The sequence below is a fragment of the Nelumbo lutea genome, chromosome 8 (assembly GCF_056320005.1).
Source record: "Nelumbo lutea isolate HS-2025 chromosome 8, American lotus-T2T, whole genome shotgun sequence".
Classification (NCBI taxonomy): Eukaryota; Viridiplantae; Streptophyta; class Magnoliopsida; order Proteales; family Nelumbonaceae; genus Nelumbo; species Nelumbo lutea.
Window position 1 is genome coordinate 15,209,664 of NC_142691.1, and position 20,069 is coordinate 15,229,732.

General features: G+C 38.6%; 1 protein-coding gene across 4 annotated transcripts in view; it reads right to left on the reverse strand.

The window, feature by feature from the left end:
* Positions 1-1,113: 1,113 nt before the first annotated feature.
* LOC148842947 (CBL-interacting serine/threonine-protein kinase 24-like) overlaps positions 1,114-20,069 on the reverse strand; it is a 36,638-nt gene continuing 17,682 nt past the window's right edge. For 2 of the 4 annotated variants that reach the window (XM_088958014.1, XM_088958015.1), the window contains exons 12-15: positions 9,617-9,733; positions 2,240-2,296; positions 2,083-2,157; positions 1,114-1,519 (exon numbers count right to left, since the gene is read on the reverse strand). In XM_088958014.1, the coding sequence (XP_088814140.1) occupies positions 1,424-1,519; positions 2,083-2,157; positions 2,240-2,296; positions 9,617-9,733 (345 nt within the window). In that variant the 3' untranslated portion in view covers positions 1,114-1,423. The remainder of the gene's footprint in view (positions 1,520-2,082; positions 2,158-2,239; positions 2,297-9,616; positions 9,734-20,069) is intronic. The other 2 variants (XM_088958016.1, XM_088958017.1) reach the window with 1 other exon arrangement.

Here is a 20,069-nt window from a genome sequence, read left to right on the forward strand (position 1 = left end):
ATCAGAAGATTTAATGATCCTGTTTTGACTAAACCCTTCTGACTAAAACAGTGTCAGAAGATTTAATGATCCTGTTTTGACTAAAACCCTTCTGCCAACCTTAAATAACTGACTTAAAAATAAAATTTTGTGTTGCATTTTGCATACAAATGTAAATTACAATTGCTTCATGTTTGGTATTTTGGTCGCAATGCATTAAAGTATGTCTTATATTTATAGCCATTAAAGTAATGGCTGTAGTCTTTATGTTGATGTATTAATTTGAAAGATTTATGTGGGTTTCTCCGACCATTTTCATGCATATCTTAAATTCTTAATTATTCCACCGTATTTTAGTGTTTCTAAAACCTATCCCAGTGTATAAACTATCTTACGAAAATTCCTCGTGATGCCAATACTTTGAATCCTGATCGAAAGTTAGCTAGCTAGGCTTCTTTTAACCTCCAAACTGTTTTTGCAATCCATACATTGATGGCATGCCTGGATTTTACCATACTAGGAAGAGGCCATATGCTCCAAACATATATCTGATAAATTTTACAGTTTAATTGGACACCTGAAATGAAGTGATCATGCCAATTGTCATTTTCCTTTACCTTTAGGAGCACAAGTTAAAGCCATCCAAGCAGGCCTAGGGTTCTAAACATGCAATCGAACTATCTGTGCCTCGAATAGATTATCCAATTACTACTGAAGTACTGATTGGTAAATTTTGAAAGAAAGAAATCTCATTCTCACCATGGTCCAAATTCCCCTGGGCCTGGCGTATAGCAGCTTCTAAAGCCTAAACAGGTTTCACCAGAAAAAGGTATCACAAGAGATACTTGCTATAGTGGCGAAAGAAAAGGTAGATACACTGCCATTGACAATGTTGCCACTGTAACTGTCCAAGGTTTGAACACCGCAATGTCCGCATGCAAGTTTCACTGGAGTTTAGGCCACATGACCTTGCAACCAGGCTTCTATATATTTGGAGCACAGGTTAGACAACGTGCCCCTCTGGTAACTTATAATCTTTCAAGTCTTCAACCACCAACTGTTTTGAATCTTGTTAAGCAATATCTTTACCTCCAATTGCACCGGTGCATCTTAACGGTTGAAAGAACTAAAAAATAAGCAAGAGACAAGGTGAAAGACTTTCATTCATGATTCACTTTTACTCAGAAGTCAGAATTATACATTTGATAAGACTGCCCTTACGTGGTTTATCTAATAATTTGGATACCTATTTGGATACCTTTATACCATGGGCCTATCCAGACCCAACTCCTAATACAAAGATTCTAATTTACAAGCCATACAAGAAATATAGACAGTAAGATAGTTGCCAAGACTTCTCTGGTAATGACGGAGTATCAAGCCCTGGGGAAAGACTTGTCAAGTCCATCTGCTCAATGATATGCATCACACCCATCGAACTGGATCAGCAAGTCATCGGTCTAAGCATACCTGATTTTGCAGTACCTTCAGTTGGTTTCCAGATGATATGCTCGAGTTTACTACAGAAGGTTTTGTAGAACTGCAAATATATAGATCGAAGGAGAGCTACCGTTAGCAGGAGATAAACATAAGAATGTGTCTTATTTAGTGGGAAACTGCTACTGTTTGAACCACACAATAAAACATTATATGGCCAAATAGAATTAACAATCAGAGCATCTGATAGCTTCATGATGGGCAATAACAATAAATTGTTCAAATCAGGTGGCCTAACATTTACCCATTCCCATATAGTTGGGATAAGGTTTGGATGATGATGACGATGATGATGATGATGGCCTAACGTTCAATGCATCAAACATTTGCCTTGACATCTGAGAAAAAAGTTCTACAACTTTAAATGATATGTCATATTTAGCCTATGCTTCATCTAAACGGTCCTGACTGAATGAATGAATGGTCTATACTCATAAGTTTGCATCAGCCATGCGACAAATGAACTGTGGCAGAATAAATTGAGTGTGTTTCTTGGTTTAGCAATTTCAATATCTGTTCAGTTTCAACCAGACCTGAGAATTTTAGAGAAGGCAAGTTCAAAAGGACAGTATTGGATATTCACAAGAAAAAGAAATGCAATATAACCTTGTGATATTCAAGAGTATCACCAGAAGCCTTTCGTACATCAACCATGAAAAGAGAAGGAGCAACTTCAAAAACCTGAAAATGAAGCACCAAAGCTCCATTAGAAAAGAGGTGCCTTCACTTGAGAGAAATGCAACTATTAGAAATAGGAAGACACCTCTAGGGCAACAGCAAACTGCCCAGCCTTATTTGCAGATATTCCTTCAAGTCTCATCTGCAGAAAGATTAACAGAGTACTGCATTAGAGACAAAGTCATAGCAAAGTATTCATAGTCAAACAAGCAGAAATCAGCTCACTTGAAAACCACCTATGTTACCCAGATATGGTGGCTGTACAAGGTGTGGTGTGGGATGCAGAACCTAGACTTAAATTTGAAGTACCCGACATGATATGACACCCTTGTATAGATATCCAGGCATCATAGTTGATAACAGCCAAATCTGAGCACCATTAAGGAACAGATGACTTAGCAATGCATGCGGCACAGATGCAGATTAACCACCATTTGATGGTCTCATTCATGGCATGCATGTCCTAATCGGATAATCCTAACACCCCTGCCTATCTCATCTTTTTGCAGAAGATGGCATACTAGGTACACTACTTAATTGGAGCAACATTTAAACAGATAGGACAAATGAAATGTCTCTATCCACCATAATATATCTTGTCCACTTTCATTTTAAGTCTTATAATTTTACAATCTGCCAATAACAACATATATTTAAACTTGCTAGCCCAGTAGATGAAATCTTTGGATGGAACTATATGTTTTTCCTCACAAATTATGATTTATGTCTTGCATCTAACTGAAACGTATGATTTGAGCAAAAAATATTTATGACCTCCTAATTTTGATTGAAGCCCTATTCTCAAATAGTAAGGTTAAAGTTGAGTAGCTGAAAAATCTGCACTCTTTTTGTTTATTTGTCTTAACCAGGAAATAAAAAAAATACTATGGTGGTTGCTATAGTGGCAATCAAAGCCATTACTTTCTTTCTGTTGTTTTTTATCACAAACTCTTTCATGATCCTAACTAAACATTACTTCATTACTTCAACAAGGTTAGTTTATTTCTACAAGAAGAATAATCTTTCTCCCTTATATATATATATATATATATATATAATAAAGAGAGAGAGAGAGAGAGAGAGAGAGAGTGTGTGTGTGTGTGAACCTCAAGATATTTCCACTTAAAATTATCACCTTAGAATGTGAACCTCAAGCGTGCAAACTATATTCAATACATGCATGTTTTTGTGTTGTTTTCCGTAAAAAAATTATCATATCAAGTTTGCATAGATGGTGGTGGCTAGACACTTCTAGATTGAGGACCATGGCCATAATGCTTATGCATCACATGTCCATCAAGAAAAACCAATCAGTTTTTCTGAACCACTTCTTTTCAATTAGCTCATAGATTTATACACAAAATGGAGCATAATTAGAAGATTACTAAATTTCGTCCTTTACTGTATTTGATAGTGGGTCCATTTAACAGCCTATTATTGGTAATTGATAAAGTTCAGACCTGTGATGTTCTTAGGTTCGAAATAATAAGGAGAGAGAAATAATGGTGAAAGAGTAGAAGAAAGAAAAGAGAAGAGAAGAGGAGAAGAGGAGAAAAGAAGGTCTGGTTCGAACTTGAGAGTTATCTCTCAGGTCGACCAGTTTTATTTATAGTTTTCTAAAACAATGCACAATGACTATTGTGCCCCCACTTAAGTGTGGGACACATCACTTAATTTAGGATCTATTTGTAACTACATCAAGCATATAAAACAATGTAAATTGACTATACAACCCCTCTATAGCCGACTCTAACACTCCCCCTCAAGCTGGTGAGTATGTAATATAGTTCCAGCTTGTTGCATATGTAATCCACTCTTCCCCGACTCAACCTTTGGTAAACAAGTCTGCCCATTGAATTCCTGTGTTCACATATGTTATACTTATCACTCCACTAAGCACCTTCTCTCTTACAAAGTGGCAATCAACTTCTATATGCTTTGTTCTTTCATGAAACACAGGATTAGAAGAAATATGAACCACAACTTGGTTATCACAATACAGCTTCATAGGAGTGTTAATCAAGTACCCCATTTCCTCTAAGAGATGCTTCAACCACACTAGTTCACATGTTGTGTGTGCCATGGCCCTATATTCAGCTTATGCACTGCTTCTTGCTACCACTGTCTACTTCTTACTCGTCCATGTCACCAAATTGCCCCTGAGAAATGTACAATACCCTATAGTGGACCTTCTACCAGATATGGAAACAGCCCAGTCAGCATCACTGTATCCCTCTATCTCAAGATTTCCTCCACTTTTATATAACAAGCCACGACCTAGAGCTCCCTTCAAGTACTGCACAATCCTTAGAACTGCATCCCAATGTGGGATTCGAGCATTTTGCATAAACTGACTCACTACACTATCTGCAAATGAAATATTAGGATGAGTGATGGTTAGGTAGTTCAACTTACCTACCAACCTCCTATACCTTCCAGGATCTTCAAACTCCTCACCTGCATCACTACTCAACTTTCCATTCGGTTCCATGGGTGTTTCAGTTGGTTTGGCACCTAACACCCTGTCTCCTCCAACAAATCAAAAACACATTTCCTCTGACACAAATTAATACCATGCTTGGACCTCGCTACCTCTATCCCTAAGAAGTATCTTAATTTGCCAAGGACCTTTGTCTGGAAGTGATCATGCAAGAAAGTCTTCAACCTATCAATTCCTAACCTGTCACTGCTAGTGATAACAATATCATCTACATATACCACCAATAAAATCTTTCCAACACTGGACTCATAGCTAAATACAGAATGGTTGACCTGACAGTTTCATGCAAAATTTCTTCACCACTTCACTAAATCTGCCAAACCGTGCACAGGGAGACTATTTAAGCCCATAAATAGCCTTCTTAAGTCTACACACCTTACCATCTTCCCCTTGAGCAACAAACCCTGGTGGTAGCTCCATATACACTTCCTCAAGGAGGTCACCATGTAAAAAGGCATTCTTGATGTCGAGCTGAAGCAAAGGCCAATCATACATAACAACAAGGTAGATCAAAATATGAATGGAGCCAATCTTGGCCACTAGGGAGGAGGTATCTTTGTAATCTATACCATACATCTGTGAATAACCTTTGGCAACCAACCGAGCTTTCAATCTCTCAACACTCCCATCAGGTAAAATCTTAACATGTACACCCACTTACAACCTACAACGTGCTTACCAAGCGGAAGAGTGGTGAGGTCCCACGTATTATTATGAGTTAGAGTCGAGAGTTCTTCCTCCATTGCTTGGCGCCACCTTGGAGAAGTAAGGGCTTCTTGGACATCCTTAGGAACAAAAACAGAGGATAACATAGAAACAAACTGGCGATGGGAAGCAGAAAGGTGAGATACAGAAACATAATTAGAAATGGGATGAAGAGTGCAACCGTGTTTACCTTTTCGCAAAACAATAGGGAGATCAAGATCAAAAATAGGGGGTGGGGATGGGTTGGGAACAACTTCCGAACTTGTCGACAGTGATGAAGCTGGAGGAGCTGGTACATGACGATGCGTATACACTTGCCGGATGGGTGGTCGTCCAATAGGAAGCTGCACTGGAGGTGAAGACTTGGTCAAACTGGAACAAGAGGAATGGGGTCCTCAACGGGAACAGGAAGTGGAGGTGGAGGAAGAGAAGAGACATCCGACTTGGAGAAAAAAGGAACACACTCAAAGAACGTAACATAAGGGCACACAAAAGAACACTGAGAACTGGGGTTATAACACTTATACCCTTTCTGAGTCCTGGAATAGCCAAGAAAGATACACTAAGGCTGCATTTGGAAACAATGCAAATGGAGTGTAAATCCTGGTTCAGAGTAAATTTGCACTTTGGTTCACTTTTGCCTGTGTTTGGCAACACTACATTTATGCATTGACAAATGATAGACCAATGCATATTGACATTGATAATAAGATGTAAAAGTACATCAAAGCATATGCTTTATTGGAATTCATCTTTGCATCCATTATAGCTAAAAGTCTGTTTGGTAAGAAGGTAAATTTGTCAGTGCAAAACTAACCCAATTTTGCAATTTATATAAACCATTTTACACTCTACATATTTGCAATCATACTTATTTACATTGTTTCCAAATGCAGCCTTAGTGGATCGAGCATCTAATTCGTCCATCCCATGACCAAGATTATGGACAAAACACACACCCGGAACCCTGGAGATAATATAGTCCACCAGCTTCATGCCCTCCACCAATCTTCATCCTCGTCTTGAGATCCTAAAAAACACAAGAAGGGTAAAAAGTGATAGAACAATTAAAGAGACTTGGTCAATTTACTAACAGACATAAGGTTAAAGGGAAACTTGGGAACATACAAAACCTGGGACAAGGATAAGGAATCTATGCCAACATTGCCAACACCAAATATGGAAGATGTGGAACCATTAGCAAGAGTAAAAGAGTGATATAGATGACTGAGAAAGGGAGGAAAACACACCTAGAGTCCCAATCATACGATCGGAAGCTCCAGAATCGATAATCCAATGGGAAGGTTTGGATGTCAAACAAGTCATACCTGAGTGTGCAAGGGTAGTCGTGTTCTACTGAGATGTAGCCTGGATGAACCGCTCATACTCATCACGTGGGACACTCATCATCTCCTTTCTGGAGGCATCCGTAGATATAGAGGGTATCTGATCAGTTTGCTGAGTTTCCTGTCTTGAACCACTACCAGTAGCCATTGCATGATTTGCCCAGGTTGAAGGTGGGCTGTATAGATCATAACAAAAGTTGATAATATGTCCCTCCATACCACAATGTGTACACCTCCTTTAACCATTACTACGTCCTCTACCACGGGCTCCCCCTGAATCTCGACCTCCAATATGACCACCATCACAATTGTACATGGGTCCACCACCAAGCTAAACTTCCCAAGCTCCTCCTCTACCTCCACAGCCTCCACCTCTTGTTACTATAAACGCAGACCTATCTGATATAGTGGAGTTCTCCGTAGGTCCAACAGAGATCCTCCGGAGAAAGGCAAACACCTCTTAAAGAGAGGGAAGGGCAGACCCACCTAGTATCTATGCTCTCCCTAGTTCATATTCAGACTTCAACCCTACTAAAAATCTGGTTACATCCAACTACTCTCTCTATTGTTGCTGAATTTTGACATCAAATGTAAGTGGATGATACACATTGAACTCATTATGCAAATTCTCATATTAGCATAATATTCCTCAAGACTTTGATTACCCTGTTGCAGATTAAATTACACTTGGTACAGTTGGTAAACCCTAGTAGTGTTGTCTTGTCCTGAATAAAGCTTCTTTGCATGACCCCAAACCTCCTTGGTTGTACCTAAGAACATAAAGTTCACACTGATCTTGGGTTCCATACTATTCCATAACCATGTCATAATTTGTCCATCCTCTTGCTTCCACTCATCGACCCCCTAAGAATTAGTTTAGGGTTTATCTTCCTTCACATGCTTCACCTTAGCTTTTAGAAAAACTTCAACAGATTTAGCACAAGGCACATAATTCTCACCATTCAGTTTGATAGAAATCATCTGCACATTCAAGTAATCAAGGGGAACCATTACACTAGGCTTGCATTCATTGTTGCCTCCCATAGCTGCTAAAAAAAAAAGGATCACTAATCTACCACTCCACCTCACTAACTAGTCACCCTGCTACACACCAATGACTGTTGTTCAGCAACAACACTCACTGTTGTTCACCACTTTCAGCAACAACACCAGTGCTGTCTTCCACTTTCAGCACCCTAAACCACCAGAATAGACCTCACATATATAGTACTATGTCCTGCAATACATCAAAACTTATTCCTCACTCCAACACCCATGCAACCTACCTATTTGAGCCCCCACAAACCAGACGTGCACTGTTAGTCAACTACACCACTGAAATCAGCCCTCTTCAAACCATCAAATAGAGGGTTTTCTACCAACCACACAAAACAGCCACAACACCCCCCATTGGAGGCATGAAAACCTCCAAAACAAAAAAAAAAAAAAACAATCACTTCTTTTCAGCCCTTCTGTGAAACTCCTATCGACCACTGAGAAACCTGCAAAAACATAAGAGGATGGGCACCGAAAAGAAGAAAAACTAGGTTGATCTGAACTGATTATATTGGCTCTGATACCATGCTAAAGTTCAGACCTTTGATGCTCTTAGGTTCAAAATAATAAGGAGAGAGAAGTAATGGTGAAAGAGTAGAAGAAAGAGAAGAGAAGAGGAGAGGAGAAGAGAAAAGGTGGTCTGGTTCGAACTTGAGAGTTCTCTCTCTAGTTGACCAGTTTTATTTATAGTTTTCTAAAACAATGCACAATGAAAATGACTATTATCCCCCACTTAAGTGTGGGACACATCACTTAACTTAGGATCTACTTGTAGCTACATCAAGCATATAAAACAATGTAAATTGACTATACTACCCCTCTACAAATGGCTCTAACACTAATAATTAAATAACACTTGGAAAGTTCAAGGATTTTTGGCCGTAAAGTAGTAGGTATTGCAAAGTGACTGCAATAAACACCTCCCCTCTTTGGTTTTCACAACACATGAACATTTGATGATAGATCAAACTCCTAATGAAAAATTAGAAACACTATATCCAAGACTCAGCACACCAAAAGTGTCAAGTCAGTATTTTAACTACAATAATGATTAAAATCAAACAAAATCCTAAACTAGAAAAAAAATTGAAATTAAATAGTTTCTTACGAGCCAGCCAAATATGGTTGAAATTTCAAAATATTATTAAAAAGTAAAAGAAATATCAAAGTTCTCAAAATACTTAAAAATATGTTAGATATTGATTCTCGGAATTCATCCTAGTTTCTTGAAATTGAGTTTTCTTGATGCAGCCAATTTTGTCTATATATCTAATCAAAGTTAATTCAGACATCACTGAGTTGAAACAGAATCCTCCAACATTCTATCAAGTTGTGAAACATAACTCCCAAACAGAATTCCAAATAGGGTACCTCAACCTTCTTTCTTGTTTTAGGTGGAAAAAATAGCTCAAGCACAACAATATCCAGGTATTAACAAGTCCAATCACAATTAGTTATTGACTAATCAGGTTTGTTTCACAGAATCACAGTATTTAAGGTCAAAACTGGATAATGAGAGAAGGGATGAAGGGGCTGGTTGTGGTTCTCTTTAGAGTTACAATTCTTCCACATACAAAGAGAAATTAAAAATTCTAGAAAATAGACTCAATATAGATATTTTAGAAGATTTAAAATTTCTTTTGTCCATTTAACAAGATAATATAATTTTGTACATAAAGATAAACCTCATAGTAACAAACATTCAAGCCTTCAACATTCAATAAACTATAAACCATTATCTTCTGGCTCATTTCCCAACAGGTTCACTTAATGGAAGTTATACTGCACAAGGCCATCTAAATGCATTTTCACTCAAAGAATTGGCTTCTCTAGAAGTAACTGCTAGAGGGTTTACCTTGTAGTTACGCGAATGGACCTTGAGACCCATGGATTCTGCAACAGCTTCAACGGTGGATGTAATGACCCTTGCCGGTTGACGTGAGACAAAACGAGTTTGTCGTTTAACATAATCCTGGTAAGACAGGTAAGAGTTATTTTATATGGGAACATTTCAAATAAGATTTGTCTGATAAACCAAGTTACTTGTTTAACAAAACACATTAAAAGAAACAAGCACTTCTCCATTACCCCCACAATTGGAAACCAGAAGCCATGCAACATCTGATTTGTAAAACTTGAAGATCACTCTTTATCCCAAATCACTTTCTCCATTGTATTATATGGTCAACATGCATGGTAATATTCGGTGTTATTAAATATGTGATGTTAGAATCCTACTTCAGCAAACACTCTCTGTAAGTGTGGTGAGGCTACATACGGGGGTCTCCTTGAAGGACGAAGGAAGACCAGGTGCAGGAGGTAGGCTGAAGGCTAGGGCAAATGAGAATGATAGAATGATAAGATGATTACAAGGTGGACCTCTATTTATAGGGAGAGATCTCGAGGTCCCGAAAGGAAGGAGCCAAAAGCATTTGATTCCCACTAGGAAAGAGAATATTGGATTTGTTGTTAGTTGTCAGGGAGCACTGCTAGGGTTTCGCCACGTCTTACAAGATATCTCAAGGACAAACTTTCCTTTTGTCTGAGGATTCTCATAATCCACGTGTGCTACTTCCTTTCGTGACCCTTTTAACCGACGTGGCATGAATGACGTCGTTATTTAGCTGGTATGCCCTTATTAAGCCCACGGAGCATTCCGTCACACGCGTAAATTAAAGACACGTGTTTCTGACATTTATTTCTGGTCCGTTGTAGTTCTATGCTTGTTGCGGTTCTAAAATAGCTTTGAAGCCCATCACAGACCCGTGCGTGTCCAAGGCTCATCGTGGGATCACACGTGTCCAAAGCTCATCGCAAGCCCGCATGTGTCCGAAACTTATCGCAAGTCTATGCATGTCTAAAGCTCATCGCAGGTTTACGCGGGTCATATTTCATCGCAACCTGTTTTGAGTACGAGTTTGCCACAAACATGCGATGAGCTATGAGCTCATCACAAACGTGCGATGAGTTATGGACTCATTGCAGGCATTCATGCGGTGTTGATTCGATACCCTCTGTGCTCTGATGGTCTGAGTGACCACTATGTACCTACACTCTCATCTGCCCTGTAAGTGAATGGTAAAAGAAAATCATATACATAAAGAGTGAGGGCAGGAGTCCTTACTTCAATGCTCACATGGACCTCTCCTTTCTCACACATGGTTTATTTGTTTGTAAATTAAAAATATAAAAATCGCAATAAATACCCTCTCAAGCAATGTTTAGAAAACCTGACTGGGCCAGCAGGTTCGACTGGTTGAACCGTGACCTTGGACCTTGGCCGGTTCGGGCCTACCCCAATAACTGCTTTTGCTAAAAAAGCAGTGAAAATCGGCTGACCGGCTAGTTTAACCAAAAAATCGGTGAACCAGTCCCAGTTTCATGAAACCGCCTAGGCCTTTAACAAATTAAAATTTTAAAATGTGTTTAATAAGATTTGAATCCATGACCTCTTATTTTCATATATTGCTTAATTACCATTGGACCACCTCTTAAACTTGTGTTAATTAATGACTCTACTGTACATATTACTCTATTACTCATGTATTTTAAAGAAAATGTAAATTAAGAGACTTGAACCCTAGTTATTTGATTTAAAAATTAAGGAACTTTCCAATCCATACACCATATTCAAGTATATTAAAAGTTGTAAAATATATTATATGTAGTATTTATATGACTTGTAATATATATACATGCCACATCATCATGATCGAACCTCTAACCCATGAACCCCACCCTTCTCGGGTTCTATGCCCGGCCCTGTTCTCTGAACATTGCTCTCGAGTATTAATTCTCTTTAATAAAATCCACCACATCTCTCACTAATAAATCCTTCTTAACTCTCTCTATCTCTCTATCTCTCCATAATAGTCAATGTTGGTAACCTCTCACCCTCCCCCCTAAGGGTGTAAACGGTATTTGATTATCCAATTCCGAATTCGATATCCGACGTAATCGAATTGAATTCAAATGGTTTGATAAATTTAACAGTCGAATTCGAATTTATACATTTTACCAATTAATTTATTGAATTTGAATTAGAATTCACGTTGATCCAATTCGAATTCGATTAATTATATACATTAATATATATTAATAATAATTGTATACATTTAAAGTCTTAAAGAGGGGTCATGCCCCTCATAAAAAAAGCTGACATGCAATGATGTCACCTACACCTAACCTACTTGAGTGGTCATTTGATGACCCTTCCCCTCCCCTCTCAGGCCTCTCCCTGCTCTCTCTCTCTTCTCGATGACCATTGACCCTTCCCCTACTCTCTCTCTCTCTCTCTCTCTCTCTCTCACTTCCCGATGACGCTTCCCCTCCCCTCTCGCCCTCTCGGGCTTCTCCCCCCTCTCTCTTGCCCTTTCATCTCCCTCTTTTTTAAGTTTTAATTTCATTCTTCTTCCTCCTCTTCTCTTCCTCTCTCTCTCTCTCCGTCTTTTCTATTCGCACTCCTCTTCTCTTCCTCTCTATTTTATTCCCAATCTTTGCAATCTGTGAGCACCAACGACAGCATCTATGATAGCAGTCGAGCACCGGTCACCGGCCACAACCATCTCCTTTGCCACTACTTAAACTCAAACTCAACACCTCAAGGCCCTCAACTGTCTGGCATCACCGGTCGTTGTGTTGCAACAGTCCAGCGTCACCGTCCAACACTGCTCACTACCATCGCATTTGCACCGTCAGGAACCCACGAATGCCACCGTCACACACTCACACTTGGCCCACCGCCGGGAACCCACAACTGCTGCCGTCAATCTCCTGTCTCTTTTCTCAAGTTAATCACTTGCTTTTCTTTGCAAACTTAGACATTTAAGATTCTAGGCCTCATGCTAGTCGAATTCAAATTGAAACATTCGATATCCGTCGAATATCGAATCGAATTCGAATATTGTTTTTATAATCGATTTCGAATTCGAATCTAGACTGATTCGATTCAAATTCGATCCATTTACAGGTCTACTCCCCCCCCCCCCCCCATTAAACCCCTCTTTATCTCCTCTTAAAACTATCCAAATACCTCTTAACTCCCTCTAATAGAGGTACAAATTGGATGGGGTGGATGAGTTAAGGACCAATTGAAGCCCAACCATAGACATGGACCTTAAGCTTGGAACCAGACTAAGGTCAATGCCCAAGTTAGCCTAAACCTAACACAACTTGGGATGGGCTTAGATGGGTTTGGTCAAGCTTGAGAAATTTGTTCAGGTTTGAAAGTCTTCCCACTCATGTTTTGCACTTTTTATCTATTAATAATTATTTTGCCAATGTAGAAAAAATTGAAACTATTGCAATAATAAAACTAGAATAAAGCCATCTATGAGGAAGGATCTTTTTTTCTTTTTCTTTGACCTTTTTATTATAATATAAATATTTAAATATTAGTTAAGTATCATCATTTATTTCACTAATGTCTCATAATTACTAAAATGCTACAAAACAATCACTGAATGATATTTTATGATTTTTTTGCTTCAAATCATCAATAGGTTTGAAAGACTTTTTTATTAGTTGGTATGCACATAAAAGCTTCTTTCCAAAGCCTCTTACTAAATTTCTATTTAACGCCATGCATTGCACAAGTGACTAGTTAGTGGAAATATATATTTGAATGCTCCATGATTTGTCACCTACAATAAGACGCACCCTTATAAAAGTGGATATGAGAAGACTAGAATTCCAAATAAGTAGAAACTAAAGGGTCACTTACTTTCTGATTCAAACAAAAGAAAGCTATATTGATCTTTCAAGGTACACTTGTAACACAATCCTGGTCAAGATAAAAAAAAAAAAAAAAAAAAATAATGTCAACAGGATTACGTAGTTAACAAAGAAATCAAGGATGTACCTATTTCTTCTTTTTCTTCTATCTTGCATTTGGGTGTGTCCTAGTAGGACTTGGGTTTTATAGAGGTTTGAGAGATCATAACAGCACTGTTGTTGTTCCCGCATTGATCTACTGAAGGATGTTCTTCTTCGTCCTAGTTGTTTTGTTTGCTAATTGTCATCTGGAAACCAAAAAAGTTCCTTATCATAATTCTTTAGGGTTCTCAATGTCAATGCCCCTAATTTTTCCAGTCAAAATCATTTGGATAGGCTCCATTGCACCATAAATTAAAACTTTCCGTTAGTAAATGAGGGTTAAATTTGTATTATGCTCCAAAAGAAGTACAATACATCCAAGCTGGCCCATCATGTTTGTTTTCTGTGAAAGGTGAGCCTTTTCATTCTTCAAGATTTGGAATCATTTGATGCCTACAGGCAATCTACAAATAGACTAAGCTCGTTAGGAGAGATCTTTTGCCTTGGCCTAGGAGAGGAACTGATTCCTCACCTTCTAATCCACCTCTTATGTATAAAGAAGTGCTTCATAGTCTTTTTTGGAAATAAAGCTCACATATTCAGCCACTTAAAGTGGAAAATGGTGGAAAAAATGAGACCAAATGTATCACCAAAAATCAGTAATGATGTATGTCAGTCACTGAGGGGAGGGCTCATAACTTCTATTTCCCATCATCATGTTCCTTCTGTTTCTCTCCAGGTCAATTGCATGTTCACTTAATATGATCAAGATGAAATCTAGATCCCATGCAGCCTACACTCCACAATCCATAAATTGTGTCTAGTTCCATGATGACCTCCTCGCTTCCCCATTTTCTATGCTAGCCATTCCTTAAATGAGTGCGCAACATGCTTGAAGATCCTACTCCAACCACCTCTAGTCTTCAAAAGAATTTGGGTTATACTTCAAGTAACTAATAAATATCAACTGATAAGTCATTAAAGCCAGTTGTTCTAATTATCCTTGTAAAATATATTTATCAACTAGGCTGCATGTTAGTACAGGATTGGGGATAGCAAATGAATGTATTCGGTTGGCTTGGATGTGGGTTAAAGAACAACCTACTTATTAGCCACCCCACATCCATTTATGACCCATTTGAATGGTATAAAGGTAGGTTGAAACCCAACCTGATCCACATATTCTAACCCAACCACCGGAAGTGAGAAATGGTGGATCAAGATTTTTTGCTACAAAAGGTGTGTATCAAATTTTTTTGATAATTGAAAATGATTTCATTAAACAATAGGAATAAGATTTTACAAGAATCCCTTGGAGAGGCACAAGACGCAGCTTCCCCTAACCGTTACAAAAGATCAGAAAAAATTACAATGCCGCCCAGAATAAATGGTCCCTAGTAGCCCCCTTTTAGCAAGATGATCAGCCAAAGCATTTGCCTCCCTACCCACCCACTGATATCTACAAGTTATGTGCCTTGTTAAACATTTAACTTTTTTGATGAGATCCCTATAACTCCAAACAACCGAATTTGGATTCGACAGCCAGCCCACAATCACCTTAGAATCCCCATCAATCAATAGGTTCTCCACTCCTAGTTGATTAGCAATCTGAATTCCCTGTACTACAGCCAATATCTCAGCTCTTGTAGAGTCCCCTATCTCTATCGGGCCTGAGAATAAGGATATGATGTTGCCATTTTCATTCCTCAATACTCCTCCAATGCCAGACGGTCCTGGGTTACCCTGGCTGCTTCCATCAAAGTTCAGTTTAAAAAAACCTTCTGGGGGAGTTACCCAAACTATAGTGGCTCTGGTTTTCCTAACCCAAGTCTGTGCAACTGTGGCCCAATTTCTCCAGATGTCATCAAATGAAAAAGAGCTGAAAGAAGCCAAGGATTTCAACCAATGGATAGTCCTGATTAAGATACATTCCTTCACTTCTATAAAGGACCTCTCTTTCTCTTGGAAAATTCTAGCGTTTCTTTCTTCCCAGATTTTCCATAAGGTGGCTGCTCTAAAACATCTCCACATACTCCTTCCTCCTTTTGTTAGGCAAACAAAGGTAGTTGGTGCGAATAATGATTTTACCTCTGCTGGTTGATTCCACTTACATCCAAACAAAACAAACATCCATTCCCAAAGAGCTGCAGCAAAGGAACAAGAAACCAGTAATAGTCCTCACTATGAGAATTACACATTACACACCAGTTTGGGGACAAACAAATAAAAGGCTTTTTCTTTTCTAAGTTCTTCAAAGTATTGATCTTACCAAGGTACACTTCCCAGTAGAAAACAGCAATTTTGGGGGGCACAGGCTTTGTCCAAACTTCTTTCACTGGGAAAGGCTCAAAAGAGGTGCTCAAACAAAGGGATTTGAAGAATGATGCACAAGTGAAAGAAACTTTTGGGATAGGAGTCCACACCCTTTTATCAGGAGAGGAGGGGTCCAAACAAACACTCTCTAGAATGGATAAAAGTTGAGTAACACAAGCAAGCTCCTCCCTTAAGCCCCTACGAAAACCGAAGTCCCAGTTCAAGGATAAAGGTAAAACTGGAGGGGGAAGAAGGACAGAGATAACCTCCTTTTTATAAAGGGAAAGGGCATACAGAGAAGGAAACATGTCTTTTAGAGGTTGATTACCCACCCAAGTGTCTTCCCAAAAAAGAAGCAAATTTCCAGAGCAAGTATCATACCTTACAAATTGAAGGAACTTGGGGAGGACGCCATGTATTGCCTTCCAGGGTGTTGTTTGGGTAGCCTGATGAGATACCCCAGCATCCCAACTAGAGACAGAATAGCCATGAATACTAAGCACCATAGTTGTCAAGGCGATGCCTAGGCAGGCGCCTAGGCGACAAGGCGCCCTTGGAGGCTCGCCTCGCCCAATTGCCTAGCAGTTTTGTGCACTGGGTTATAAAATACTTTTATATTTTTAATTTTTTTACATTATAATTATAAAATAGACATTATTATACTAGAGTGTTCATTTTATGTGTTTATATACTATTTTTTTTATTATTTTCTTATTCTATTAGGGTTTAATCAATGCAACATTGCTAACTGTTGTATCGAACCCATGGTTCACAGTATCGATACACCTCTGTGTATTGATAGAGGTGTTTCGGTACTTATAATGATACTTCCCCTATTCTTTTATTTCTTTGGTTTTCAATTTCATTTTTAAATATATATATTATTTAAAAAAATGGGTCCTCGAAAACACCTGTAAACAGGTATCAAGACCCCAAAGATACAATACAATACACACGATATGGGGCGTATCGTATCGAAATTTTGATCCTTGATTGAACCCTCAAAAATTTCAAACCCTGAACCTATAAGCAAAGGAAAAACTTAAAATTTTGTCTAATCAACATATTTTCTTCTTCCACCTTTTCTTTTCTTCTTTCCTATAACAAAAGTAGGGGTTCAACCCCTATATTTTTTGAATTTTATTTACTTTGTTCTTTTTCTTTCTCATAAAATATTGATTTTCTATACTTAAACATGAAATTTATACTTTTCTTATGAAAATTATGAATAATTATTAAGGAAAGATGGTTATGGAACTACGGAACTACCCTAGGATATATGGTTTTACTTAAAAAAAAATCATCGCCTAGGCGACTAGGTGCCCCCCTGTCGCCTAGCCTCGCCTTGGTGCCTTGAAAACTATGCTAAGCACAACCCTATGCCACAAACTTTCTCTTTCCAGAGGCCATCTCCATAGCCACTTTCCCAATAAAGCTTCATTTTTTAAGACCAAAAACCCTAATCCCAGACCCCCTGCCTCTTTACTCTGACAAACTGTCTCCCAATTATCTAAGTGGTCCTTTTTCTCCTCCCCCAGTTCCCAAAGAAAACCTCTCATCATTTTTTCTAATTTCCTAGCCTCACTACGGGGGATCCTAAACACAAAGATAGACTGGTAAATTAGCAAGTGTAGCCTTAATCAAAGTTAGCCTTCCTCCCATTGTGATATAATTCTTTTTCCAAGCTGCCAACTTTCTTTCAAATTCCTCAACCACTGGGTACCAAAATCTGCTTTCCCTAGGACTCCCACCCAAAGGTAAACCCAAATAAGTCAAGGGCCAAGAGGAAATAAAGCAATCCAAGCAGTTAGCAATAGACTCAACTTCATTGTCATCCAGATTGACCCCTACTACACAACTTTTTTCAAAGTTGATTTTTAGATTGGAAACTCTCTCAAAGTATAATATTAGATCCTTAAGATTTCCCACTCTTCTTGGCTCACTTCCCTCACAGAAATTAATAATATCATTTTCAAACTGGAGATGAGTTACAGAGACATCATTCCTTCCGATCTTCCAACCATCTATTACCCCTTCCCTATCTGCTTTTGATATTAATCTACTCCAATACATCTGCCACCAAAGTAAAAAGAAAAGAGGAAAGAGGATCACCCTATCTCAACCCTTTGCAAGCTGGAAAGAAATCCTTTACCACTCCATTCACTAGCACAGAGTAATGAACCGAAGTGAGGCAACCAGTCATCCATAAGCACCATCTCTCCCAAAACCCACAAGTCCTAAGTATCTCAAAAGGAAACTCCAGTCCACCATATCATATGCCTTCTCAAGGTCCAACTTGCAAGCAAAGCCTGAACCCCCTGATTTCCTCATATCCTCTACACACTCATTTGCTATTAGGAATTGATCGGTTATCTGCCTACCTTGTATGAAGGCTCCTTGAGCTTGACTAATGATAGATGGTAAGACCACTTTGATCCTTAAGGATAGCATCTTTGCCAAGATTTTATAGATGCTCGTCTGCAAACTAATGGGCTTGTAGTTTTTTGGGTGTTTAGCATCAATCTTTTTCGGAATGAGGGCTAAAAATGTGGCATTTATTCCAAGGCTAATCACATGTCTCTCTTCAAACTCCTTGAAAACCTCAACCAGATTCTCCTTAATTATTCTCTAGCGATCTCGGTAAAAGGCCATGGTGAAATCATCTAGGCCTAGTGCCTTTAATATATCCATGGAAAACACCGTTTGTTTGATTTCTTCTTCTTCAAAGTTCCTTTCCAGCCAACCTGAAATGCTCTCGTCTAGCCTTGGCCGCTCTAATCCTTCCAGCCTCTCTCTAATGCTTAGTGGTCCTCTCATCCTTGATTTGAAGTGATCCACAAAAATCCTTTCTATCTCTTCTTGTGAGGAGAAGATTTCTCCATCAATTTCTAATTTGGTCACATAATTTTTTCTCCGTCTCCCATTGGCCAAAGCATGAAAATATTTGGTATTCCCATCACCTTCCTTAATCCATCTATGCCTTGACTTTTGCCTCCATGAGATTTCCTCTCTATAGAGCACTTTTTCCAATTCTTTTTTTTTAGTTTCCATCTTAACTCTCTCTCCTGTTCATTCATTGTTCTTTGGGCTTCCTTCTCATCCAAAACCTCAATGCTTAAAAGTAGATTGGATTCATGCTCCTCTATTCTCCCAAACTGATCTCTGTTCCACTCTTTTATTTTGGCCTTTAACATTTTCAGTTTTTTGTGGAACCACACTCCTTTTTCATTTTACACCCCTCAAGTGGATGGCAGTTGTTACAAGTGGATGGTTAGTTGTGCTGGTGTGGCCTCCTCTTGTAAAACTGATTAATTGCCTTCTGTTCCTCTTGTAAAACCAATTAACTGCCTTCTGTTGGTCTGTTCCAGCAGTCTTGACACAATCAAGTCATCTTTGATTACTATAAAGCCCATGTTCTTTTGGTTTGCCCCTATCTCTTCTAGATCCTTCAACTTGCAACAGGACACTGCTTACTAGTGCAGTATTTGGTCTTTTACTCACATGTCTAAACAATCTAGTCTACTATCATGTATGGAACAACTCTTAAATCCACATGAATATGTTCATTTCTAATCCTAGTAATTTTACCATTCAAACATATAACTCCAATTTCTTATCTATAATGAGATTAAATGAGATTTAGAAATAGAAAAAAGAACAAAGATATCAAATACAGCTTGCTACTTTTCTTATACCTTAACTCACGAAATAGACCCTACATAAGAGGTAAAATGTATAATAGCTTTCTAGTACAAACTCATCAACAGTCGCACTATTTTCAGACACTTAATGCAAAGCTCCCTTCTTCATCCATGCCAAGAAATTGGCTGACCCAGTCATTGAGGGATCTGCATGAATGAGATATTCAATCTAGATGCTGATGACCTAGCCTCTATAGTAGTGTAGGTACAAAAAGCCAGCTGCCTGAAGGTTTAATGTCCCCCTACTCCACCCTAATAACTGTGAAGGTCTAATGTCTATACCAATCTTATATCCTGTTACAGGGCCGTAATCTCACCCCTGTTGTCTCTGAAGACTCCTCCAATAACAGATGGTCCCAGTTCCAAAGAGACAAGCCTGCTTTTGAATGCTGTTATACCAATTTTATATTATCCTAATATTAATATAAAATAATCAGAAATTTAGAAATCACACACAACTAAGAAAGCATTAAAACTAAC